General features: G+C 46.5%; 19 protein-coding genes across 19 annotated transcripts; 12 read left to right on the top strand and 7 right to left on the bottom strand.

The window, feature by feature from the left end:
* Window positions 1-45: 45 nt before the first annotated feature.
* KL928_002694 (uncharacterized protein) lies at window positions 46-1,251 on the top strand (the record flags this gene model as incomplete). Its single annotated transcript, XM_043203198.1, has 1 exon — window positions 46-1,251. One exon carries the CDS (start codon window positions 46-48, stop codon window positions 1,249-1,251), a length of 1,206 nt encoding a protein of 401 aa, XP_043059848.1.
* Window positions 1,252-1,375: 124 nt separating this feature from the next.
* Window positions 1,376-2,390, top strand: KL928_002693 (uncharacterized protein; the record flags this gene model as incomplete). The annotated part of the gene is made up of 2 exons (XM_043203197.1): window positions 1,376-1,428; window positions 1,508-2,390. 2 exons carry the CDS (start codon window positions 1,376-1,378, stop codon window positions 2,388-2,390), a joined length of 936 nt encoding a protein of 311 aa, XP_043059847.1.
* A 2-nt stretch (window positions 2,391-2,392) lies between these two features.
* KL928_002692 (uncharacterized protein) lies at window positions 2,393-3,049 on the bottom strand (the record flags this gene model as incomplete). The annotated part of the gene is made up of 1 exon (XM_043203196.1): window positions 2,393-3,049. The coding sequence occupies one exon, from the start codon at window positions 3,047-3,049 to the stop codon at window positions 2,393-2,395; it is 657 nt and encodes a 218-aa protein (XP_043059846.1).
* A 143-nt stretch (window positions 3,050-3,192) lies between these two features.
* On the bottom strand, window positions 3,193-3,698 carry KL928_002691 (uncharacterized protein; the record flags this gene model as incomplete). Its single annotated transcript, XM_043203195.1, has 2 exons — window positions 3,193-3,495; window positions 3,621-3,698. 2 exons carry the CDS (start codon window positions 3,696-3,698, stop codon window positions 3,193-3,195), a joined length of 381 nt encoding a protein of 126 aa, XP_043059845.1.
* A 306-nt stretch (window positions 3,699-4,004) lies between these two features.
* KL928_002690 (uncharacterized protein) lies at window positions 4,005-4,796 on the top strand (the record flags this gene model as incomplete). Its single annotated transcript, XM_043203194.1, has 1 exon — window positions 4,005-4,796. One exon carries the CDS (start codon window positions 4,005-4,007, stop codon window positions 4,794-4,796), a length of 792 nt encoding a protein of 263 aa, XP_043059844.1.
* A 55-nt stretch (window positions 4,797-4,851) lies between these two features.
* KL928_002689 (uncharacterized protein) lies at window positions 4,852-6,330 on the top strand (the record flags this gene model as incomplete). The annotated part of the gene is made up of 1 exon (XM_043203192.1): window positions 4,852-6,330. One exon carries the CDS (start codon window positions 4,852-4,854, stop codon window positions 6,328-6,330), a length of 1,479 nt encoding a protein of 492 aa, XP_043059843.1.
* A 411-nt stretch (window positions 6,331-6,741) lies between these two features.
* On the top strand, window positions 6,742-7,941 carry KL928_002688 (uncharacterized protein; the record flags this gene model as incomplete). The annotated part of the gene is made up of 2 exons (XM_043203191.1): window positions 6,742-7,323; window positions 7,492-7,941. 2 exons carry the CDS (start codon window positions 6,742-6,744, stop codon window positions 7,939-7,941), a joined length of 1,032 nt encoding a protein of 343 aa, XP_043059842.1.
* Window positions 7,942-7,967: 26 nt separating this feature from the next.
* KL928_002687 (uncharacterized protein) lies at window positions 7,968-9,198 on the top strand (the record flags this gene model as incomplete). Its single annotated transcript, XM_043203190.1, has 2 exons — window positions 7,968-8,309; window positions 9,043-9,198. 2 exons carry the CDS (start codon window positions 7,968-7,970, stop codon window positions 9,196-9,198), a joined length of 498 nt encoding a protein of 165 aa, XP_043059841.1.
* Window positions 9,199-9,245: 47 nt separating this feature from the next.
* Window positions 9,246-10,292, bottom strand: KL928_002686 (uncharacterized protein; the record flags this gene model as incomplete). Its single annotated transcript, XM_043203189.1, has 1 exon — window positions 9,246-10,292. The coding sequence occupies one exon, from the start codon at window positions 10,290-10,292 to the stop codon at window positions 9,246-9,248; it is 1,047 nt and encodes a 348-aa protein (XP_043059840.1).
* A 259-nt stretch (window positions 10,293-10,551) lies between these two features.
* Window positions 10,552-13,680, top strand: KL928_002685 (uncharacterized protein; the record flags this gene model as incomplete). Its single annotated transcript, XM_043203188.1, has 1 exon — window positions 10,552-13,680. One exon carries the CDS (start codon window positions 10,552-10,554, stop codon window positions 13,678-13,680), a length of 3,129 nt encoding a protein of 1,042 aa, XP_043059839.1.
* Window positions 13,681-13,831: 151 nt separating this feature from the next.
* On the top strand, window positions 13,832-16,807 carry KL928_002684 (uncharacterized protein; the record flags this gene model as incomplete). Its single annotated transcript, XM_043203187.1, has 1 exon — window positions 13,832-16,807. The coding sequence occupies one exon, from the start codon at window positions 13,832-13,834 to the stop codon at window positions 16,805-16,807; it is 2,976 nt and encodes a 991-aa protein (XP_043059838.1).
* Window positions 16,808-16,884: 77 nt separating this feature from the next.
* KL928_002683 (uncharacterized protein) lies at window positions 16,885-17,316 on the top strand (the record flags this gene model as incomplete). Its single annotated transcript, XM_043203186.1, has 1 exon — window positions 16,885-17,316. The coding sequence occupies one exon, from the start codon at window positions 16,885-16,887 to the stop codon at window positions 17,314-17,316; it is 432 nt and encodes a 143-aa protein (XP_043059837.1).
* Window positions 17,317-17,336: 20 nt separating this feature from the next.
* On the bottom strand, window positions 17,337-17,792 carry KL928_002682 (uncharacterized protein; the record flags this gene model as incomplete). Its single annotated transcript, XM_043203185.1, has 1 exon — window positions 17,337-17,792. One exon carries the CDS (start codon window positions 17,790-17,792, stop codon window positions 17,337-17,339), a length of 456 nt encoding a protein of 151 aa, XP_043059836.1.
* Window positions 17,793-17,843: 51 nt separating this feature from the next.
* KL928_002681 (uncharacterized protein) lies at window positions 17,844-18,925 on the top strand (the record flags this gene model as incomplete). Its single annotated transcript, XM_043203184.1, has 2 exons — window positions 17,844-17,873; window positions 17,960-18,925. The coding sequence occupies 2 exons, from the start codon at window positions 17,844-17,846 to the stop codon at window positions 18,923-18,925; spliced, it is 996 nt and encodes a 331-aa protein (XP_043059835.1).
* A 15-nt stretch (window positions 18,926-18,940) lies between these two features.
* Window positions 18,941-19,975, bottom strand: KL928_002680 (uncharacterized protein; the record flags this gene model as incomplete). The annotated part of the gene is made up of 1 exon (XM_043203183.1): window positions 18,941-19,975. The coding sequence occupies one exon, from the start codon at window positions 19,973-19,975 to the stop codon at window positions 18,941-18,943; it is 1,035 nt and encodes a 344-aa protein (XP_043059834.1).
* Window positions 19,976-20,130: 155 nt separating this feature from the next.
* On the bottom strand, window positions 20,131-20,955 carry KL928_002679 (uncharacterized protein; the record flags this gene model as incomplete). Its single annotated transcript, XM_043203181.1, has 1 exon — window positions 20,131-20,955. One exon carries the CDS (start codon window positions 20,953-20,955, stop codon window positions 20,131-20,133), a length of 825 nt encoding a protein of 274 aa, XP_043059833.1.
* Window positions 20,956-21,065: 110 nt separating this feature from the next.
* On the top strand, window positions 21,066-22,001 carry KL928_002678 (uncharacterized protein; the record flags this gene model as incomplete). Its single annotated transcript, XM_043203180.1, has 1 exon — window positions 21,066-22,001. The coding sequence occupies one exon, from the start codon at window positions 21,066-21,068 to the stop codon at window positions 21,999-22,001; it is 936 nt and encodes a 311-aa protein (XP_043059832.1).
* A 9-nt stretch (window positions 22,002-22,010) lies between these two features.
* On the bottom strand, window positions 22,011-22,382 carry KL928_002677 (uncharacterized protein; the record flags this gene model as incomplete). The annotated part of the gene is made up of 1 exon (XM_043203179.1): window positions 22,011-22,382. One exon carries the CDS (start codon window positions 22,380-22,382, stop codon window positions 22,011-22,013), a length of 372 nt encoding a protein of 123 aa, XP_043059831.1.
* Window positions 22,383-22,502: 120 nt separating this feature from the next.
* Window positions 22,503-24,173, top strand: KL928_002676 (uncharacterized protein; the record flags this gene model as incomplete). The annotated part of the gene is made up of 1 exon (XM_043203178.1): window positions 22,503-24,173. The coding sequence occupies one exon, from the start codon at window positions 22,503-22,505 to the stop codon at window positions 24,171-24,173; it is 1,671 nt and encodes a 556-aa protein (XP_043059830.1).
* Window positions 24,174-24,185: the final 12 nt, after the last annotated feature.

Below are 24,185 nucleotides of genomic sequence, written 5' to 3'. Positions count from 1 at the left end.
GCGTGAAGGATAAAAATAATTTGATCCGTCTTCAGCGCTCTGGAAATGGATTCCCTGGCTACACAGCTGGATTGGCAGCTAATTCAATACTCCAGCCGTATCACACTTGCAGATCTTCCAAAAGAGCTACTGGATAAGATTCTTGGCTACGTTGAATCCTTTGACTATATCCCTTTTCTATTGAGCTGCAAGACCATCTATCATAAATGTCATTTGACTTTGTTCCGTCTCAAACCAGTCAGATTGCAATACTCCGGCAACAGTCACAACTTTCGATACAACAGGAATCTCCAGACAACATGGAATCTGTTGCAACACATGTCAAATAATCCAGAAATCTACGCCGAAGTGAAGGTATTTCAATTGAAGAATAGTGTTTCAATCAAAGAGTTTGAGAAAAGCCATGTCGAGTCGAGAAAATTCCACAGACGTGATAAAAGCTCTAGCCTGAAGGTAGACTACAACGAGGTCCCCCTCTCCCTGATCTCGGTGCTACCAAATTTTGTAAATTTGAGATATTTAAAAGTGGACATTGGAGACTTTACATTTTTAAGAAACCTTCTGGGAGCTCTTCCAAGCACGCTGAAAGGGCTCAACATTAATATCAATGTTGCAAACCCCAAATTTAATGCCAAGGAGATGCAGATGCCCAATATAAAGTGCAGGAGTCTAAAAACTCTGGCACTTCATTCAACCAGCAAGGAGCCAATGATCTACGGCAAACTGAGAAGTAGGCACGTGATGAAAGTACCCAGCAGGTACCTCATGGAAGAAAGCACGTTTTCAGAACTGATTCGAGAGAAATTTGAGCAAGATGATCGAAGTATCAAGAAACAACCGAACCTTAAGTTTTGCGGCGAGATGATGGCTTTACTGATCCAACAGAACGCTTCGACTTTCTACTCAATTGACATTCGAGGAATTGATGCTACGCTAATATTCCTGAACCGATTCGTGGCCTGTCCAATGAAAAGTCTGCGCGTCATCAAGCTGTGCAACCTCTCAATCCCTAGACTCAAGTGGTGGCTTCCTGCTTTGGAGAAAAGCAACTCAAATAAGCGGCAATTCATGGCCAGCAATTCAGGGCTGTCGTTACCTCCTATAGTTGTTATATTCTCCAAGCTCTTCACTAATACACCTCAGAGCAGGGATGTACAGTGCAGAGCAAGGTTTTTCGGTGATCCGGAGGATCAGTGGTTCAGCATGGGCGGCGAGGCCACTGAATTCTGGGAAGGTATCCATTACCAATAAATTGGTATTTAGCATCCTGTGCTGACAAGCACACGCAGCATTTCAAACTCACACTCGTAGAAAATAAAATCAACCAAGAAAAAAAACCGAGCTTGAATTAATTAATTAGTGTATAATAATTTCGATGGACGCTACTCACGGAAAGTTGCAGAAATCCTTGGCACGGTTCAAGGAAAGGTATGTGCTTACTTCAATGGTTGCTCTAACAGCTTAGGATTTCAAATGGGTCCTACTATGAGGCTCAACAGACGATGAGGGCGATCATCAACAGACACGTCAATTCAGGAAATTATGGCTCGGCTGTTGAACTGCTCTACCAGAGTTCCAAAATTCTGATGGAGTTCAAAAGATACGACGAAGCATGTGACCTTGTTCTTTACATGATTGAAGTGTTTGAAAAGGAGAATAAGTCAGTGGAAGAATTCAAAGCCCATGATCTTAGTAAATTGATCGAGCTTATCAATGTCATTCCTGACGAGGATCCAAACATCCTGAACCTTGCCAAGGAAGTTTCCAAATTTGCTGTGAAAAAGAGTGGGTCCGAAGGCGGATTCCCTGCTCTCAGCTTTGTCATTGGCTCTAAACTATACTATAGTGGTTCCGTGGACCAGATCAACGCCAGCGAGCACTACCTGCTCGTCAGTGGAACACCTGAAAGCCTACAGATGCTTATCGACCTAGAATTTGGTGCATACCTGCTTGATCAGCCTAAAACGTTCGGCACTTATCTCGCGAGATTGGTGATTCCATACGTTACTTTTGGTAATTTGAAGCTGGCTAGAAAGTCCGCCGTTGACATGATTTCAAAGCTCAAGGAAAGCGATAGATCAGGCCTGTTTTCCTTCCAGCAGAGCGGTGAGTTGCAAATCCTGGAGCTGGGCACAAGTTCCGATCTACAAGATTGCTACGCGTTAGTGAATTTCCTACAATTACTGATTGAGGTCTGCGAACGCGCAAACAGCGAAAACGCTGCCAACTTTAAGTTGCTCATTAACAGATACTTCCAGTTGTTGGAAAGAACCAATTTGACTCTCAAAGTGAATGCTATCGGGGAATCATATTTCGGCGTCTCTATCGTGCAAAAAAATGCAAACATGTTACAGGAGATGATGTCAGGGCTTTTGGGAGGTGGCAAATAAACCTAATAAGTGTCTTTCGCAGGCTCTTTGTCCAGCAAGACGTTTGAGTGTTCATCAAACTTCACGTTCGTGCAGTCTTTGCGGATACGGGACTCGCCTAGCACCTCTGCTAGTTCGTACCGTTTTGCCTTGAGAAGCTCATGTTTGGCTTCCTGATATGTGCACCATTTTCTGCTCCGGCTCTCCATTTCGGGCCATTTCTCACACAGCTCTTGAATCTCCATCTCATAGAAATGAAACTCGCTCCGAGGTATCTTTTCGTTTTCGACAGTGGTCGGTATATTCTTAGAGTCCTTGCGATAACGTAGGTCTTCAGTAACCGGCAGCTTGCCGAGAATTTTCCCCACGGCGCCCGCCTCTTCCCAGGTCTCGCGAGAAGCTGTTTTGCGAAAACTATCGATCTCATCGGACTCGATTCCACCTTTAGGGAGAATCCAGCGGTCCTTGTGTTTAGCAGAAGAGACCATTAGCACTTTGGAGTGGTCGGGGTTCAAAACAACACAGCCAGCAACCAGACGTGCGCCGGTTTTCTTGTTGAACAGCTGATGTTTGCGGCCCTCGCGCGCCTCCACGGTCTTTTCAAATTTGGTGGCACCGTCTGCGGAATTGCATTCGTCCACGTTAACATAAATACTATCTTTATCGGGCATCAATGACATTTATGGAGAAGAGTAAATTGTTTAAAACACCCGATCACTAAAATCGGGGAAACCATGAAGCCAGTCCTGTTGGTCACGTGACACAAGTCTCGAGTGACTGCTACAGTGTTTGATACAGTACGGTTTAATTAACTTGTATATCCTTATCTCAGACGACGAGCCTCTCTCTCGGACTCCATCAAGCACAAGATGTCGTTTTCTCTGACTGGACCCTTGACGTTTCTGACAATGGTTCTGGAAGTGTCGTCCAGGAACTCGACTCTGACTTGGGTGACACCACCTCTAGAACCGGTTCTTCCAAGAACCTTGATGACTTTAGCAAGAGTGACTGGAGTTTTGGTGTCCTGAATGGTTAGTAGATAGGTACTAGGAAGCAGGCCAGGCGACAATAAATATAGAGCCCAACTTGTGACGGACAACAAAAGATGATACAGTCGCAGTACGGTCTCCGTGACTTAAAGTCACAGTGTGCTATAGCAGTGGAGCGGATCAGTGCCATCAATCTAAGATCTCTTTCTTAACACGCACTGCTCACCAGAAAGCGACACTCAGACGGGCACATAGCCGCAACGACACCGGATTTTTCAGCAGTCTTGAAGGATGCCGTATCTGGTGCTGTCTGTCGGTGCCATCTGTCCTGGCAGTCCATTCTCTGCTGTTGTTCATTGAAGCTTCAACGGCTTTCTGGAACGATGAAATTCATGTTCTCGACTCCCTTGTTGGTCAAATGTTCTCTCATGTTGTCCCTCTCATCTAAATAAACGGGCTGTTTGCGACCTGGCCGTCCTCTTCTGTGTGCCGATGTCTCATACATACCATTTCTGTGTGATAATACGAAGATGAAAAAATCAAGTGAAAATTTTTTGGAAGTGTTAAAAAAAGGTCGTGCTTGGTGTGGGCAGGGTAAGTTTCTTCTCCTGACAATATTCTGGGGGTGCATCGATAAAATAACCTTATGTCAAAGCTGGTTGTCTTTGGAGGAAGCGGATTCTTGGGAAAGCGCATATGTCAAACTGCCGTTGAGAGAGGACTTAACGTGGTCTCTGTGACCTCGTCTGGCTCGCGGCCCCGCCAATTGTCACCTGCTGAAAAGTGGCCAGATAAAGTTGACTGGGTCAAGGGCGACATCTTTAAGCCCCACACATATAAAGATCTGCTGTCTGATGCCAATGCGGTCGTCCATTCCATAGGAATACTATTGGAGAATCCAAATTACAAAAAAGTGGTGCAATCAAATGACGACGTTCTTGGAGAGATCTTGTCGTTTTTCAAGACAGCAAACCCAATGAAAAAATCGGTTTTCAACACTTACGACAAAGTGAATCATGAGAGTGCAATTGTGCTTGCAGAAACACTGCTAGAGGTCAACAAGTCCAAGCCTGCTTTCGCGTACGTTTCAGCAGATCGTGGATTTCCTGGAGTGCCGTCTGGCTACATCGAATCGAAACGCAAAACGGAGTACGAACTCTATCAAATGCAGCCCGCACTTAGACCCATCCTGCTTCGCCCCGGATTCATGTATGATGAGCAAGCCACCGGCGATAGCCGCACCAAACTGAAAGATCTGCTCCTTGCTGCTGAACGCGCAAACGAGACTGTTCTCGGCCATGTTTTAGATGGCGTGATAAGACCACCTGTCAGTACCCAGACAGTGGCCAAATGGTGTCTTGACCGCATTCAGGATCCTGAATTCCACGGCCCTGTCCTTTTGGATGAGATGACTCGCCAATCCGGTGCACGGATGTGATTTAAAAAAATATTCATTACATGTGTCTAGACGATAAATAGTCTCTACGTGAGCAATGACCGATGACGAGCCAATTTATTCGTTCCGTCCGTCTTACTCTGCTTTGGATCCCGAGCAGGGGCCTTTTCTGCCCGATACACGCGGGTCTGTAATTTCACTGCCTTCCCCGAGCGGAGGTTTCAGTGTGCCTCCCAAAAGGGAATTGACCGGCAGACCCAAGTCGTTCTCTGCCGCTCCAGACGAAGCAATGACACCGTTTCCAGCCATGAGCATCAATAATCCACTGAGTCACGACCGTCGACTGAGCTCTTTACTGAATCTTGACCAACTATACGAAAGACTGGATGCAATGCGTCACATGCGCTCTATCAAACTAATTGGAGCGGTACCCGAACCGATCCAATGGCGTAAATATTATAAGGAAAAGGATCAACTGAGGAAACTGAAGAACAAACAGGTGGTGAAGTTCTATTCAGCGCAAAATGAGATGATAGAACGGTATACCGCGGTCGACAAGTTGCTGGACTCAGGAATTCATATATCGATGCTGGAAGGCTACGATACGAGCAATGCAGAGGACGGCTTACAGTTTATGAATCCGCCGGCAAACATCGATCTGGAAGGTGGCAAAATGCTTGGATTTGACACCGAGGAGAATGAGGCAATTGTCGATTTGGCAATAAAAGTGAATTTTGTCATTAACGTTGTTCTGCTTGCTTCCAAGATTTTCATTGTGTATTTCACCAAGTCTGTCTCGATCATTGCTTCGCTGGTCGACTCAGCTCTGGATTTCCTGTCCACGCTTGTCATATTCTTTTCAAACAAGTACGCCTCTTCTCAGTCAGCGCGGTTTCCTATTGGGAGGAAGAGACTCGAACCATTGGGGGTGCTTGTACTATCTGTGATCATTATCATCTCGTTTGTGCAGGTTCTGCAGGAGGCTGTGAACCGGCTCATATGGGGCCAGCACGAAATCGTGAAGCTAAATGCCATGTCTGTCGAGATAATGGCACTCACAATTACGGCAAAAATCGTTTGCTTTTGCTGGTGCCAAAGCATATCCAGCTCGTCTGTTCAGGCTCTTGCGGAAGACGCCCGGACAGACGTGGTTTTCAATTTTTTTTCTATACTATTCCCGTTTTTTGGAGTTGTGGTTGGAGCATGGTGGGCTGACTCGCTCGGTGCAATTTTACTGTCTCTCTACGTGATTGTCCAATGGTGCCTGATAGCTCTGGAACATATTAGTAATCTCACGGGAGCAAACGCATCAAAGGAAGATTATCAAGAAATTCTGTATTTGGTTACCCGATTCAGCGAGAACATTACCAAAGTCAGAGAGTATCGAACATACCACGTCGGAGATCTGGTGAATGTCGAGGTTGACATCGTTATAGGTAATACCTCGCTAACAATGCGCGATTGTCATGATCTGGCTGAGTCGCTACAGTATGCGATCGAGACACTACCGGTTGTGGAACGTGCATTTGTGCATATCGATTACCGTGTGAGAAATTTCAAGGGCCATTTGAACTGAAAACAAAAAAAATATTTCTAGAATAATGCAACTTCCTGCATACGCGTTATTTGTTCTGCTTTATCCAAAGCTTGGCAAAAACAAAAAGGGGGCGTAGCGATGTATAAGCGAAGTGGCTTGAAACACGTCGTTTATCGGCTTCAGCGGTAGACACCAAAACTGTAGCGAGTTTGCGTGAGTATGTTGAGTAGTCGGTATTTGAGCTGTATAACGCAAAAATCCAGATCTGAGAGAACGACGATCCTCATTTTCAGTGGTGCCCATTTTATTTCAAGCAGTGCATTTTTTTTTTAGGTCCGAATCTTGTATGCAGGTTGACGTAAAAATTCCGGCACAGTACATTGAATCCGGTGACACAGAGAAATCGAAGGAGAGATTTTTGATTCCTGACAAAAAAAAAACATATCGGTGATGAGAACCAGCAGACTCGCGCTGTTGCTGACCCTGGCGCTGGGTGTCCTTGCCGACGTCACCACCACCTCCTCTTCCTCATCATCCTCCACTACCACCGGCGTTGCAAATGCTGCAACAACCGCCACTACCGGAACCGATACTACATCAACAGAAAATGCTACAACACCGACTACTACAACTCCATCTACAACATCTACTACGTCTACTCCAACAACAACCCCAACGACCACTACTGGTACCACCCCAACGACCACCACGACGGCAGCAACCACTCCAACTACATCTTCATCATCTGATACAGCCACTTCGACGACCACACCAGCGACAACCGAAGCGACAACCAGTGACACCGCAACTATTACGCCTACAACGTCCTTGACGTCTGAGACTGGAACTGACACCGAAAGCACGTCCTCCACCAGTGTCTCTCCAACCATTGTCTGGGTCACCATCACCGAAAATAACTCAGTGGCTACCGTCTCTACAACCTACTCACAAAAATTTTCATCTATGTATTCCACCACGGCCACTCCGTCGTCAGGAGTCGTGGGGCTTGGCTCCCTAACTTCGAAAGGTACCGTAGGCACCCTTCGCACGTACAAGACTGTCACAGTTTCCACTTCGTGAGCATAGAATCGCATGGCATATGTGGCGCATTAAAAGGCATATTATAGGTATCTAAAAATAATTATCAGACCGTATAGTTTTTGCATGTCTGTGCGAAATACACCAAGCCAAGAGCCGGAGGCGCAGGATCCGGCCCCCCAGTTTCATCTCATAGTCAGCACCGACAACTCGGGCTCGTCGGTGCGTGACCACTTGGCTAACGAACGAGGCCTGCTGGCGTATATGAGAACCGCACTCAACTACTTTACTGTCTCAATAAGTGCCATTCAGCTGTTTAAGCGATCAATCATCGAGCAGCTCATTTGTGCAACGCCCGACTATGACCGGCTTGCAAAAGACCAGAATTTCTACGAAACTCTAGTGAGACCTTGGACCGTGATTATGTCTTGCTTGGGGCTCGTATTCATTGTTACCAATCTTGGACGGTTCGTGGTGAACTCTAACCACTTGACCTTCTACAATCGCTTTGGCATCGATGGCACTGTGCTACCCCTCGTTTTTCTCGTAATGATCGGTCTTGATGTTTACCTGATCTACAAAATAGCCTCGCTAGATTTTTCCGCTCAATGACATAATTTTATTTATTTTACGATTTCATGCCATACACTGTTTTAAGTCCATCTGGTGCCGTAGCCAGAGACCATCTATCCAATGAGCGCACCATGCTTGCGTATTTGCGGACCTCGATGAGCTTTCTGTCGCTTGGAGTCGGAGTGGTCCGGCTTGCCAAGTACGCAATCATCAACCCGTTAAAGCCTCTGAACCTTGAGAAGTACCCAGAAATGCTGCGCCACGACTACTACATAGCCACAACATATGCAAAGCCTCTAGGTGCTCTGAGCTTGGCGGCTGCTCTTTTGACGCTTGCCTTTGGCCTGGCTCGCTACTGCGTCATGTTCAATCGAATTGTCAACTCAGAGCGATTCCAAAGCGGCACGGTACCGGCTCTCGCCATTTCTCTCTTCGTTCTACCGGTATGTCTTATCAGCCGCGGCTGTGCAAATTTCATTGCATAATTTACTAACACCTTAGATTTTCGCCATAGTGATCATATTCGTTGCCAAATTGTAGCCATGGCTCGTCTCTTGGACTTCCAATGGCTAAATAGAGCAGCTCAGTTTGGGTCTTGTCTACTAGAGAACAAAGGCCAGGTCGCTCGCGACCATCTGGCCTCAGAACGTACTTTCCTTGCTTGGCTCCGAACGTCGCTTACTTTTGCAAGCCTGGGAGTATATGTGACCCAACTGTTAGCCATGGGAGCGGCTAAAAGCCCGGGATCCTCCACGACAAGGCTTGGAAAGGCTCTAGGGCTGTGTTTTATAACTATGGCAATGGCCTCGGTGCTTATTGGGTGCGTGCGCTTTTTTATCGCCCAATCAATGCTTCGCAATGGGAAGTTCCCTGTCGCACACTTTGCGCCGTATTTCGTCTACGGCGTGACGTGTCTGCTGTCGGTCGCTTTGTTTGTAGTTCTAATGAGATAGACGGAGCGAAATAAATCACGTCACGTGATTCGTGATGAGGGCTTTGTACAAATTTTCATTCTTTTTTTTTAAAGGCGAACTGTTTTTTAGTTAACCTAATTATTGCAAAATGGTAAGTAGCAAGATGCTCTCGAACGACTAACTGTGTCAGGGAAAAGTCCACGGATCGCTTGCACGTGCCGGTAAGGTTAAGTCTCAAACTCCAAAGGTCGAGAAGACCGAGAAGCCAAAGAAGCCAAAGGGAAGAGCATACAAGAGACTGTTGTACACCAAGAGATTTGTCAACGTTGCCAACACCCCAGGTGGAAAGAGAAAAATGAACCCAGGTCCATCCTCCAGATAAGTCCAGCGAGGTTCATAGTTATTGGTATTAATGAATTTGATACATATTTACAGGTATCCTAGCAGCCGGAGGCAGTAATCAACGAGAATACCGAGCCAAAAAGTGTGACCAGTTTTAATGTTTTCTCGGAACCAGAACCCACAGCTTTTTGGGTCGTCCAGGTCCACCAGCTGAGTCATTCTCAATAGGCGGTATGCGCCGTATGCTGCTCCGAAGTAAAACCCAGGGCCCATTCCGGCAAGGAATCCGCTTAGCGTGTAGCATCCCATCTGAGCAGCGGTGAGGCCATGGAAGATGGTCTTGGACCTGTCGCCCCAGGCCAGTGCCGTGGACTTGATGCCGGCATCAGCGTCGAATTTTTTGTCCTGGTGCGCGTAGATGGTGTCGTAGTGCATACACCAGAAAAATCCACTCAAGTACAGAGGAATCATCACGGGCCAGTTCCACACTCCCATGGCCGGGAAACCAAGCAGCGCCCCCCAATTGAAGCACAGACTAAGTGCCACTTGCGGGTAGTAGGTGAACCGCTTGAACAGCGGGTACGTGCCCACGAGAGCCAAGGACGACGCTCCAAGCAGGAAACAGTCCATTGGCAGTTGAAGCAGCACCAGAAGTCCCACGCCCAATTGGGCAGCCAGAAACACCGACGCCTGCTTCACGCTGACACGTCCCGACGTAATTGGCCGTTCCATTGTTCTGGCGACCTTGTTGTCGAGATTTCTATCGAGCAAGTCATTTATGGTGCAACCTGCTCCACGCATCACGAAAGCTCCAACACTGAAAACCGACATCATGTAGACGGTAGAGGCCAAGGGCGCCGACGACATGTATGCCGCCATGGTGATTGCCCACAGACAAGGGCTCAGGAGCAGCTTGGTGCCGATAGGCTTTTCGATCCGCATCAGTTCCATGTATGGGACGACTTTTGGAGGGAATTTATTCAGATATCCCAGCCCGGCAAGACGCTCCTCTTTGGCTCTCCTGAGATCCTCTGCAGAGAACGTCGACTGAAAACGAACCAAGGGAGCAAGCCTGCTAGCCTGCAAGCAAAAGGCAGGTCTCAATAACCGAGTGCTGGGTATAAACAACTGCATTAAAGAAAAACATTTCAGGCAGTGCGCCATGAAGAGTTGGGTAGGAAGAAATAGGGAGCTTTTTCTGACCAAGCTCCCGAAAACCAATTATGCGTAATCAGCTATACGATAGCAGTAGTCACTGTAGCTCTAGTGGAAACAGATGTACATTGCTGTCGAGTCGTTCTGAGGATCCCGGCCAAGACCCTGATCTCGTTTGACCCGCACACGACCAAGCTAGAATTTGAAAAACTAAACAAAAAAATAAATCACATATATCATGGACCAACAGATTTTGCAGGCTGTGGACATCGCATCGAGCGCCACGGCGGACGTCCAGCTGAAGCAGCAGGCGCTAGAGTTCATCACGCAGATCAAAGACTCTTCGGATGGATGGCAGCACTGTGTGAATCTTTTGAGCTCCAATGCTCAACTTTCGCCCAACGTCAAGTTTTTCGTTTTCCAGGTACTCGACTCTAGACTCCCGTTCATGGACAACTCGCAAAAACTGGCCGTCAAAGAATATCTTTTCAGCTATCTGAAGGACTTGCTAGACAAGAACACGGTGGAGCCCGTTTTCCTAAGAAATGCTCTTTCCAAAACCTTTGGCCTACTATTCGTCCATGCCACACTTTCCTGTTACCAGACGCTCATCAAGGATCTTTACTCGCCAGTCCAGGCGGGAGGTTCTTTTAATGAGCTGGCGACAGACTACTATCTACGGACTTTGCTCGTGATCCACCAAGAGATCGGTGACCAAATGATCGCTCGCGAACCGGAGCATCACGAAAGGAACAATTTGTTAAAGGATGCGATCAGAGCCAATGACATGACCCTAATGACTGAGTCATGGAAAAACATTCTGAAACACTTCTCAAGTACGAGCACGGCATTGAAAAGAGATATCCTGAACAACACCATTCAGTGCATTGGTGAATATGTCTCTTGGATCGAGATCAACCTTATTCTGGACGAAGAGTATTTAGGACTATTGTACCAGTTCCTTGCTAGCCCCGACGACCAACAGAAAATCACGACTGCGGGGTGCTTTAATGAGATCTTGCACAAAAAAATGGCGCCAATTAAGAAGCTGGAACTCATCAACTTTCTTAATCTGACCAGCGTACTGAATCAAATGGATCTCAAGTCCAAAGAAGCAGATTTCGAAGTGAACGTGGCATTTTCCAAGCTGGTCGAGAACCTCGGATCAGAGTTGGTCAACGTGCTCGACACCAGCTCCAACGAGGAACTGGCAAACACAGAGTTTAAGAACTTAGCTATGAACAAGATAATCGATGTTTTCCCGCTCATTTTTGAGTACCTCGATAACGACTACGACGATGTCGCGCTGGAGGTTTTTCCATTCATCGGCAATTTCTTGCTTTTCTTGAAAAAGAACATTACTAACGAACAAGTTGACTTCTCATACCTATCGAGCAATGAAATTCTCACTACATTGCTGAAAAAAATCATCATGAGGAAGAAATTCGACGAGGAAGATGATGGGTCTGAGGAAGAGTCGATCGAGCAGTTCCAAGAGGTGAGAAATAAGCTGAACTCCTTCCACGATTCCATTGTCATTTTAAATGAAACATTAGCATTAGACGTCATGATTAACTGCATTAATGAGTCGCTTTTCAACTCCAACTCCGACTGGCGCACCATCGAACTTGGAATGCATGAATTGAGTCACTTTAGCGAGATTCTACGAAACAATGTCATGAATCTGCCCAAGACCATGATTAACAACTCCCGGCCGTATTTCGTTTTTAACGAAATGCTTTGTAAGGTGATCGACGGCTCCACTACATTTCTGGTCAACCACTCGCTGATCCAGTTGTTATTCTTCGAGCTTGTTCTAAAACACTATACATTCTTCACAAATAATAATATCCAGGTTGATGGAGTCAACAAAGACGAGATTTTGTTGAAAGTGCTCAAAATATTTGTTTCTAATTTCGGAGTATTCAGCGAGAACGACAAAGTGAAGTATCGCTCATGGTATTTGTTTTATAGATTCATCAAGCTAACGAAACCACCTGGCGATGACTTCATTCTCGAAGAGCTGATCAAAAGCCTGCTTCCGCTTTTGAGTTTCGACTTTGAGGTCACTGGTCAGGCGAAGCTCTCGGAGGATATTGATTTGAGTCTCGTTGAGACAAACGGCAGCTTCGATCACCAACTCTACTTATTTGAATCCATTGGTTTGCTGCTTTCGCTGATCAGAAAATCTGACAAACGTGTCTCCATGTTTGAATCTGTGCTCCAGCCGTTATTTTCCAATTTGGAAAAATGCATCAATAACATGTCACAACTGAGCCTCAGCCTGGTCGTCCAGGTGCACCATTCACTTGTATCGGTTGGTACTATTTTAAAAGGTTTTGAAAGCTTGAATGTTGTGGAGTTTGACGAGAAATTTGTTGCACTGTTACAACAGATCTCCCAGGTGGTGTTCATTACTTTGGAAAACTTCCTTGCATTCAACATTGTTAGAGAGGCGTCAGAATTTTGTGTCGTGAGACTCTTCATTCTATTCATCAAAACTCCCTCTGAGGCTCTGGAACAATTGCTTTCCAAATTCATCTCTATTATTATGATCAATTTTGACAAGCTCAAATTACAGGAGATCAACAACTTCCTGAACTTCATCGGCCAGATAATGCACCATTGTGGCAAGTCACAACAGATATACATAATGCTGAACTCGCTGCTCACGCCGCTGGTCGCTAAGATCATATCCCGTATAGAATCGGACTCATCAGCTGCGCAAGACGATTTCATGAAGAGAGACATTTTAGACACACAAAAATGTTTTATTTCCCTACTGGTTTCGATGAACAGTGACCATGTGAGCTCTTTGTGGCTGACGAACGAAAACAAAGGTACTCTAGTCAACATCATCAATCTCATGTTTAACTACATCTACAACTACCAAAACAACGATCTTTCGTTGGTGAAGGTGGCTATCACGTGCATCAACTCGCTAATCCAGGGCGTTGGACTGGGAAAGGTTGTTGATCCTGAGGATGTGTTCAAGAATGACACCAACGTGTTTGAGGAGGCCAAGCAACTGCTAGTGACAAACGCGCTGTTATTGGCCTGCGAAATGAGTTTCAAGATCAAGAGAGAGCTTTTGAACGACGCCCAGTATCGCAATAGTATTCTCTTGGAGGTTATTCGCACTATGAAGGCCGTCTGTTATGCCGGTTGTGAGATCCCTGATCCACAATCAACCAAGAAAAATAAAGCCATCAAATTCAACGAGGAGATGGTGGACCAGCTACAAGCCTTGTTAATCTCCAATATGGGATTCCCTACCGATCTTGCGCAGGATTTTGTTCAGAAGCTTGTCCAGTTTAGCGACAGACAGTTCCTCAAGTATCTAATCCAGTTGATCGAGAATATGTAAATCTATATAGCCCAGCCGCTGTGGCTAGTAAAAAAATCTGTGGCACTAAAAGTTAGATAAGGATATGTGTGGGGGCTATAATTAAAGTGTGCAAAAAAAAGTTGCCCAAAAAGCAGCCCGCAAACAAATAAGCTAAAAGATCTATATCGATATGAACCAGCTCGAGCAAGTAGAGCAGGCGGTTCCAGGGCCTTCGTCTCATCCGTCTCCGCCTACACCGCCAGCACCACAGATAAGAGCTGGTGCCAAAAGAGCGAATAGTGTTTCATTAGAGGACAAAGAGAAATTCCGGTCCCGGATCAACAGCCTATTCAAAGGAAGTTACCAAGAGGGCGACGAGTATTTCAAGAAAAGCCGTTCGAACTCATTGTATAGACCGATGAGACCGGCCGACCTTGGATCTGTGTTTGAGCCGGACTCTCTCTATTTTGTCAATCATCGCTCGCTCAAAACCGCAAAGGCCTGTACTCTTGTCAGCACAGACGAACTCTGCCAATTCTTAGTCAGACATTATACAGCCGAACTTCCAGAGACAGAAAGAATGTTCCCATGGCTACATGGAATGCACAAGAACAACACAGTTCAGCTTAGATTTCTCTCGAGTCTAGCGAATCAGCTTGACTCTGATCTACAGATAGGGGTCCCTTCTAACGTTCGAAGCCTCATGCTGGTGCGCTCTGCGAGTGCCGGTTCTGAAGGTAATCACTGTGATGATATAATCGCCGAAACAACAGGACAAATCAAAGGAACCGTCTCGCCGCATGACATACTGGTTTCAGTGTTCAGTGTTCGCAACGTGGAATTATATCTGCTTTCCATCCTCCCGGAAGACATTCTCACTTCATTTCCGATAGATATACTGGTGAAAGATTGTGTAAGCACCCAACTTCTGCCACTGTTCAAGGATTTGGATCCACAGGTCGGCGTTTCCCTCCGAAACTTCCATATTCAGGTTTCCAAAATGAGCAATATATCAGATTTAATTGTCTACTGCTTCAATGATGATCACGAGCGCTCCGTTCGTCTGCCCAAGAAAGAAGACAGTTGGAATGGCAAATGCAAGTGCGCGTCCCTGGCCAGACTACTGCATATTGCCCAGCTAATGTATACGACAGATCACCCAGAACTGGCTCAACAAGATCAGAAGAAGCTATACAACACTTTCGTTCTCGATGACGTCAAACTTAATGTGCTGGAAGCTTCGAATCTTCTTTCGATACCCTTGTTAAACGCTGATGCATCTTCGAAAGCAACGGGCGATCTTTGCTCTGACTATGATATTAAGGTGTTCAACAATTGGGATTCGAATTACCTTTACCGTGAAAAGCTTGAAATCTCAAAGATGTCTTCAGCAACGGAGGTAATTGACAATGTCTGGTTTGGAAACACAACCGATTTCGAATGTCTCCATATACAACTGAACTCGGGTATAAAGCCGATCTCCGCTGATCTGAAATCGCCGAACTTCCCATTACATTGCGATCCTACGAATACTGTCGTCATCCTGAAGAAAGAGGACCTTGCACAAAGGCCAATCAAGGAGGTGGATGCCAAGCTGATAACATTTCCAAGAGCGCATTGGAAGTTGTTTGTGCATTGCATTGATGGCGCAAGGTTCCCAACTCCAATCGAACTGCGAACCATTGTTTCTAGCATTGGCTATTTGCAACAGATTTACCTTGAGTTTCCTCCATCAGGTTCTGTGGAGATCGCTGATTTATCGGAGGAAGATGTTCTATGCATAGTCAACGTGTGCAAATTGCTTTGCTTTCAATGCACAAAAGAATTTCCAGGTCTTCTATACTGCTCTGACGGCTACACGGAGACCTCGTTACTCGGACTTTGCTTCATCATGTACTCTCAAAAAATTGGAATTGATGAGGCGATAATTCGTCTACACATGCAGTATGGTCGGCCTTTCTTTATATTCAAGTCTGATTATCTGCTGCTACAAAAGTTGGAACCAATGATACTGAAGTTTGCGCAGCTCAAGGGTGATAAACTAACTCTTGAGGATGATAAAAGCATCGTGAAATCATTCTTGTTAGCCCCTAAACATGTCAGGCACAAATCGACGCTAGGCATGTCTTTCAACTCTGTGCTGAACACAGCGACAGGTCAGCACATTATCCATCTCCGCGAGCAACAAAAAGGACGCGCTAAAGATCACGATTCCGACTCGGACTCTACGTCTAGCTTATCTTCCGCTGGAACCGATACAGAAGTGGCGGGGGTGTGTGAGTCGGTGGCAGGGTCTATACCTTCACGGGTGCTTCCCCATCTTTATTTGGGCTCCCTGAGCCATGCGTCCAGCCTTCGATTGTTAAAAGAGCTGGGTATCAATTATGTTGTGAGCGTGGGAGAGCATGTGCCTTGGCTTGATGATTTAGAGTACGCTACTGGCACGACTGAGAGCGGTTGTGAGATTTTCAAGATATGTTCGGACCAAAAAGTTGAAGGAAGCGATTGTGGTGTTGAAGAAGTGATGCGGATCAATAACATCAACGACGATGGCATTGGGACTCTGACAACCACCATCAATGATGCTCTTGAATTCATTGACAAGTGCTATGAGAGTAATGGAAAGGTCCTCGTTCATTGTCAGGTTGGCGTCTCTCGCTCGGCCACTGTTTGCATTGCAGAGGTCATGAAGAGACTGAATGTGAGTCTTCCACGGGCATACCTTTACGTGCGTGTGCGCAGACTTAACGTGATAATACAGCCCAATTTGAAGCTGATGTACGAGCTGTTCAAATGGGAGGAGCTGTTTATGCGGTCAAAGCTGAAGAAACGCCAATACAGCGTTTCTTCTCAATCATCGAACGGCCAGTCTAACAACTCGACGTTCTCCACGAATAACAGCGACAGATCGTCGTTTTCGAATAGCGTGGGGTCGGTGAGTTCCACCTTCATTTCATCTTCTGCGCGAGACAGGCCTAGGTTCTCCCTAGCTGGCTACGAAAGAGCCATATCCGAAGAGGCTGACGAGTTTGACATCCGACACCTAGACCTTGGGCCAGAGGAGGTTATAAGTAACACTCCTGGCTTCATACGTGAGGTGGACTGGTACATTCTTTGCAGAGAGATCTTTAATCTGAACCGGGCTTACATCAAGCCTAGCAAATAGTCGTCGCATATACGAGTCGATCGTCGGCAATATAAATTCAACGAGTAAAAAATACTGCGAGTTTTTCATTCAGCACCATGAGGTCCACGAACGTCTTGCATTTCCAGGAGACGCAGTCGGCTTTGTTGCGTCGCCCATGGAAGACGTACAGAGATGGTACGCTGTTTTACGGCATGACAAAAACGGGAAACAAGAGGGTTCCTTTGACCACAAAGCAAGGCAACAAAAACTTCTATAAGGGAACCAGATCGTCGGGTATCGGACGTCTGAACAAGTGGGGAACGTACAACATCGACTACCAGCGTGTCCGTACTTTTGTGGCACCCTCTAACCTCGCCGACTTCAATTTGAAGCCACTGGTGTCTTCGAACGCAGTCATTCCAAAGAACACGTTTGATGGCTATTCGAGCGTTACAGACGGGAAGTTCTTGTTTGACAAAGTGAAAGAGTATATTGAGACCGGTGAGGTGAAACATCCGCGCACAGAGGACTATATAGAGAGAGCGTAAATGTACATAGATGAAATGGATTAAGTGATCATAAGGGCATCTTCTGGTTTGTCCTCATCTTTCTTGAGTACAAAAGGTAGCGTCTGCTGTTTTGGCTGGGGTGGCTGCGGCGTCGAGACTCCAGAATCGTCGTCTATCGTGTCGTCCTCGTTCGTCTTTGGCTCCAACACTACTTTATTCTCCTTCACAAGCTGCTGCAGGGGAATAGTCTTCGGCACCAGGTCCTTCATGAACAGCAAGCTGTCGTTGTTGTGGACCACCTCGTAAAAGTCGGAATATGCGATTTTTTTGCGTTTCTGTGATTTGGCATGGAACGAGGCCTGTTCTGTAAGATTCATGATGAAGAGCTCTGTGGCCGCTCCGAGTAGATAGTTAGCCGACTCTGTTGACGACACATGTTCAGGGTCAAGCTTGACGAGCTTCTTGATCCTCGAAACAGGTAAGCTCAACGAGCTTTCTGATGGTTCTTCCTCCATTGCGACGCGAAATCAAATTAAAAAAATTCATCTTCGATCTTCGCGATCATCATGTCAGACCAAAAGGAGAGAATGCCCTGGGTCGAGAAATAGTAAGTCTGCTTGCAACTCGTTTCTGTCCACTAACATTCAGTCGGCCCAAAACTCTGGACGAAATCACCTCGCAGAGCCATGCTGTTCAGGTCCTTAAGAGGAACTTGCAAACCGCCAATCTTCCTCACATGCTGTTCTACGGGCCCCCAGGAACCGGCAAGACGTCGACGATTCTGGCAATGGCCAAGGAACTTTACGGCCCACACCTTTTCAAGAGCAGAGTGCTCGAGCTGAACGCTTCTGACGAACGTGGAATATCCATCGTCAGAGACAAAATCAAGAACTTTGCTAGGTTGTCGATTTCCAACCCCTCTAAAGAGGACCTAGAAAAGTACCCGTGTCCTCCATATAAATTGCTGATTCTTGACGAGGCCGATTCAATGACCTCTGACGCGCAAAGTGCACTCAGAAGAACCATGGAGACATATTCAGGAATCACACGTTTTTGTCTGATTTGCAACTACATCACTCGTATAATAGACCCGCTTGCGTCGCGGTGTTCCAAGTTCAGATTTAAGATGCTGGACGAGGAAAACTCCATCAAAAGATTGCAGTATATTTGCAATGAAGAAAACGTCACTGCTAGCACTCCCGTGCTCAAGGAAATTCTGAGGATCAGTGACGGAGACTTGAGAAAGGCCATCAATTTCCTCCAGAGTGTGCACAAGATGCTGATGCCTGCCGAGGACGAAATGGCGGACGACGTCACCGAAGACCAGATCAGGGACGTTTTTGGCTACCTGCCAAAAGATCGGCTCATGGAGCTAATCACGCTCGCAGAGAAGAAAGACGCGGACCGCATATTCGAGTTTGTGACCGAGTACATCTCGAAAGAAGGATACAATGCAAATCTAATAATCAGCTCTCTGCATGATGTGCTGCTTCTGGACGACGAAAGTGGCATTTCTCTCAGCCTTGACGGAAAACAAAAGAACAGCATCTCAAGAATTCTTTTTGAGACGGACGCCAGGCTCAGTCACGGATGTGATGAAACACTACAAATTCTCAATTGTGTACTACAAATCTCTACAGTTTTGTGAAATAATGCAGAACCATCACTTTTTTTCTGAAAATGGTAGAAAAAGCCCTGGAGGCAAGAACGGAGCAGGTCCGGGAGCCGGGGCCTTGGACAACAGAGAGTTGAAAAACATGTCAGCGTTCGAAGATGGAGGGTGGCCCATAAGAGGCATGGCCCCCATTGGTGGGAGCGGCCCCATGGGCCCCATAGGTCCCATGGCAGGGGCAGGGGTTAGTCCTGGTGGCATAGGCACCTGACGCATTGCCTGGGGCATTGGTTGTGCTTGTGGCACCTGCTGTCCAGAGTTTTGAAGTAACGAGAGCAATTTGGACTCGTCTTTGGTCTGGCTTTGTTGAGGCTGTTTGTTGGTCTGTTCAGGACCAAAGAAACTTGAAAATCTGGACGAGCCCGAATTTGACGTGGCGAGAGTGTCTGGGTTCGTTGCAGGTTCTTGAGTTGGTTCATGGAAGTCGAATTCAGGCCTGGTGGCTGGCTTTTGAACACTTTGGCTCGACTTTTCAGCTGCCACCGCAATCTCAGCCTTTTGGGCCTTCAAGTACTCGTATTGGTTGACGTCCTCCTCGGGAACAGGCTCGCCGCTCCGTCTGAAAGTTTCTATCCGCATCTTAAGTCTCCATAGCTCAAAATCCTGGATAGAGTTTCCTGTGATTGCATCTGACTTCAGCACCCATTCTGGTGGTTCCTCTGTATCCCTGGCTGTCTTTCTTGTATCCTTCTTTCTGTCTTTTCTGCCACGCTGATTTGGGTATTTGTGGTTATTGTGATTCACATACGCGGTACGTTTTGGCTGGTCCAAAAGGAAAAACTCATGCTGATTATTTGGCAGGTTCAAATGGGAAACGTCTGCACATAAAGGCGATTCCTTCAACGATAGTAAAAATTCTGGAGAGTACACATGCTGCTTGGTAGAAGGCTGTCTGGCTTCCTTCGGAGATGCACTCTCGTCAGTTCGAGCAGGCACCTCATTGACTTCCTGCCGCTGCTGTTTTTCCTTTTCAGCCTCCGCCGCAGCGTCAGCAAGCATCTTGGTAATCAAATTGCCATCCGACATTTAGCAACTCGAGCAGCTTCAACCCAGATGCGAGAACAAAAGTGGTATCTATTATGCAAGGCTCGCAATCTAACCAAATTACGGTGTTGGTGCTTGTCTACCGCCCTTTTTCGCCTCCAATAGTTTCCTCTACTTATCTATGGTCTGAAAATTTTTTATGTGTACACACCATACTCCATCCCAACAGGAATTTGTTTGTTGCCGTACACTCCACGCCAGGAGATCGGGGTTGTCCATTCTGCAGGCTCGTCCACATGTAGCACACGGAGGAGCTGCGAAGCCAATTGCTTGGAATCGTCCGAGTTGTCGCCCTCGTACACAAAGATCGACAGAAATATTGCGTCGATCGACGCAGAAGGTGTGCTTGCGAGCTTCAATGACCCTTTCACCACGGGGCCAAGACTCGAGGAATCCTCATTTCGATCCTCAAACGCATCAAGTATCAGCTTCCCCATGCCATCGAGATCCGACTTGTCGGAGATCACACCAATGCTGTTATCAGAAATTCTGAACGTCTCAAGAGTTTTGGCAATATCGTTGGCCCACAGTAGAAACAAATGGTCCACGTCTTTGTCCTCACGAAGACCAGCGTCGTTGCTTTGTAGAATCACCACCCTACCAAATTGGGCCATACGCACAAACGGCACTATCAGCTCCTTGAGAAACTTGGCTGTCAAACCTGGCAGGATTGGAGATCTTTGTTGCAAAATGGTCACTTGGTGCAGCTCGTTGTAATAAATCTCCAAGCCTGATGTGATTCCCTGCTTGGGGTCATCCACATAGTCCACGGGTGATGCAAACGGATATAGATAAATATCATCCAGTCTCGCCACTAGCTTCGCAGGCAACGTGTGTATTAGTAGATCGGCTGCCAATTGAGGCGTATTCCCTATTGAGACAACAGGCAGTATGAGCTGAGAGCCTTCTAGCTGCTTCAGCACTTTTATTGGATCCTGGCCATGAATTGGGTGGAAAGACATTGATTAAATTGTAAATTGTCAGGAAGCGACGCGACGATCCGTAGATTTCGGGATTTCAGAAAAAAAAAAAAATCTTGAAAAAAAATCTTTAGATCAGGCCAGCAATCTAAATGACTGAAATTTGGGATGGAGAGGACGAAAACGCAAGTCTTGAAACTCTTAGGGATGTTTTGGTGAATAGAAGTGGTGATGTAAAGCTGGCTCTTCGATTTCGCGCGCTCTTCTTTCTGAAATCTGTGGGAGCTGAGTTCGCAGAAAAGCCAGAAGAAGCACAAAAGGCTTTGGAATACATCGCTGAGAGTTTTAAGGATGAGTCTGAGCTGCTTAAGCATGAGGTTGCTTATGTGCTAGGCCAGACGAAGAATATGAAGGCTGCTCCAATTCTCAGAAACGTGTTAGCAGACACCGATCAACAGTGCATGGTGAGACATGAAGCAGCTGAAGCTTTAGGGGCCCTTGGGGACAGCGACTCTTTGGATCTGCTTTTGAAATATTATAATGATCCTAATGAAATGATTGAGATTAGACAGACCTGCGAGCTGGCCATTGATCGCATCAAGTGGGCAAAGAGTGAAAAGGCCAAAACTGAAAATCTACAGACGTCGCTATACGAGTCTATCGACCCTGCTCCGCCATTACCAGTTGATAACGAGGAGAACGACAAGGTGGAAAAGCTACAACAAATTCTTAATGATCAGAGTCGGTCTTTGTTTGAAAGATACAGAGCGATGTTTAGGCTCAGGGACATTGGCACTGACGAAGCATGCCTAGCCCTAGCCACTGGATTCGATGATGACTCGGCGCTGTTTAAGCACGAGATTGCGTATGTGTTTGGCCAGCTGTGCAACCCTGTCAGTGTTCCTGCGCTTATTAAGGTTGTTGGAAACAAGGCAGAAGCCGGAATGGTGCGACATGAGGCTGCAGAAGCCTTGGGATCTATTGCAACCGAAGATGTTCTTCCTGTCTTGAAAGGTTTTTTGAACGACAAGGATGATGTCGTGCGCGAGAGTGCTATTGTGGCCCTGGACATGTACGAAGCAGAGTAATAGAATGCCCTAATTGTTGGTTCTGAATCTGTAACCACATGATGTACAAGTGTAGAAAACGGTAGCACCTTCGTCCGCAGACCGAAGTTGTAGAGTATGGTACTGCATTTCGTCGTTACCGCACTGTGGACATTTTTCTTTGATCGTGGCACCCTCTTCTACTTCGCTTGTCTTGAGCGATGTCTTCACAAGAGACTTTTTGGATTTGAGAGAAGATGGAAAAGCATCTGGAGCGGTATGCGTCACGACCTTCAGATTGGCAAAGTGCTTACTCTCGTAGGTTCTTTTGCACATCTGACATTGAATCGATGGTCTATTTGCAAAGGAGTCTAGAAGCGTGCCGCAATCTTGGCAGAAAATCAACGATCCAACGGTAGACATCAGAGGTATTTTTTTTTGAAATTTTTCAAGTACACTCGAATATTTTCTTCCCCCGTCGCGACAATATATTTTTTTGTTCACTTTTTTCCCAACTTCTATTTCTTCGCGTCCATGTCCCAAATGTCCCAACCAATGGAACTCCCTGACATGTCGAACGCCATTGTGGCGCAAGACGAGATGGGTCGTCCATTCATCATCGTGAAAGATCAGGGGTCCAAAAAGAGAACTCACGGTACCGAAGCCGTCAAATCGCATATATTGGCCGCAAGGCAGGTCGCTTCTATTTTGAAGACTTCGCTCGGTCCACGTGGTCTGGACAAGATCCTGATTTCTCCAGACGGAGAAATCAACATCACCAACGACGGTGCCACCATCATGTCCCAGATGGAGCTAAGCAACGAGATTGCAAAGTTGCTTGTTGAGCTCTCTAAATCGCAAGACGATGAGATCGGAGACGGAACTACGGGAGTTGTGGTTCTTACTAGTGCTCTTCTAGACCAGGCTCTTGAGTTAATTGAGAAGGGCATCCATCCTATCAAAATAGCGCACGGGTTCGACAAAGCTTGTAAAATCGCCCTCGAACAGCTCGACAAAATTGCAGACACTGTTTCTATCGATCTAGAGAACCTCGAAAACAACACCAAGCCTGAAAGCGAGCTTTTCAAGGCAGCCAAAACTTCCCTCGGGTCTAAGATCGTTTCCAAATGTCACGACCAGTTCGCTCGTATGGCTGTCGAGACTGTGCTTAACGTCGCCGACTTGGAACGTAGGGATGTTGATTTCGAACTCATTCGTGTCGAGGGAAAACTGGGAGGTTCTCTCGAAGATTCCAAGGTGATCAACGGTGTTATCATCGACAAAGACTTCTCTCACCCTCAAATGCCAAAGAAAGTTGAAAATGCAAAAATTGCCATCTTGACATGTCCGTTCGAGCCACCCAAACCGAAAACCAAACACAAGTTGGAGGTCAGCACTGTCGAGGAGTTCAAGAAGCTCCAGACGTACGAGCAGGACAAATTCAAAGAAATGATCCATTGGGTGAAGCAGTCTGGTGCCAATATGGTGATCTGTCAGTGGGGATTCGACGATGAAGCCAACCACTTACTTCTTTCCAACGAGCTACCTGCTGTGAGATGGGTTGGCGGAACAGAGATCGAGACCATTGCTATGGCCACCAACGGACGTATTGTGCCAAGATTTGAAGACTTGACCGAATCCAAGCTCGGTCACGCTGGTAAAGTCACAGAGCTAGAATTCGGAACTACTAGAGACCATATGTTGGTGATAGAGGATTGCGATAACCCTCGGGCTGTCACTGCTTTGATTAGAGGATCTAGTAAGATGATTGTGGACGAAAGTATTCGTGCTCTCCATGACTCGCTCTGTGTGGTCCGCAACCTTATTAAGGACAGCAGAATTGTTTATGGAGGTGGCTCGGCAGAGATTTCGTGCTCTTTGCGTGTCATGGAGGAAGCAGACAAACAAAAGGGTATTGACCAATATGCTTTCCGTTCGTTCTCTCAGGCTTTGGATGTGATTCCAATGTCTTTGGCTGAAAACTCCGGTTTGGATCCTATCGAGACGCTGACGCAACTCAAGGCAGACCACGTGTTGAAGCAAAACTCCAAGCTCGGTGTGGACTGTCTAGGAAACAACAACAACGACATGAAGGAGTTGTTTGTGATTGAGACCTTGATTGGGAAGAGACAGCAACTTCTACTGGCCACGCAGCTTACCAGAATGATTTTGAAGATTAACGATGTTATCATCAGCGGGAAGGATCAATACTAGTTAATAAATAGG

The sequence above is a fragment of the Ogataea angusta genome (assembly GCF_019207475.1).
Source record: "Ogataea angusta isolate 61-244 chromosome Unknown 61-244_NODE_5_length_850226_cov_91.758892, whole genome shotgun sequence".
Classification (NCBI taxonomy): domain Eukaryota; kingdom Fungi; phylum Ascomycota; class Pichiomycetes; order Pichiales; family Pichiaceae; genus Ogataea; species Ogataea angusta.
Note: the sequence above shows the minus strand (reverse complement) of the source record. Positions and strands in the feature narration are given on the sequence as shown.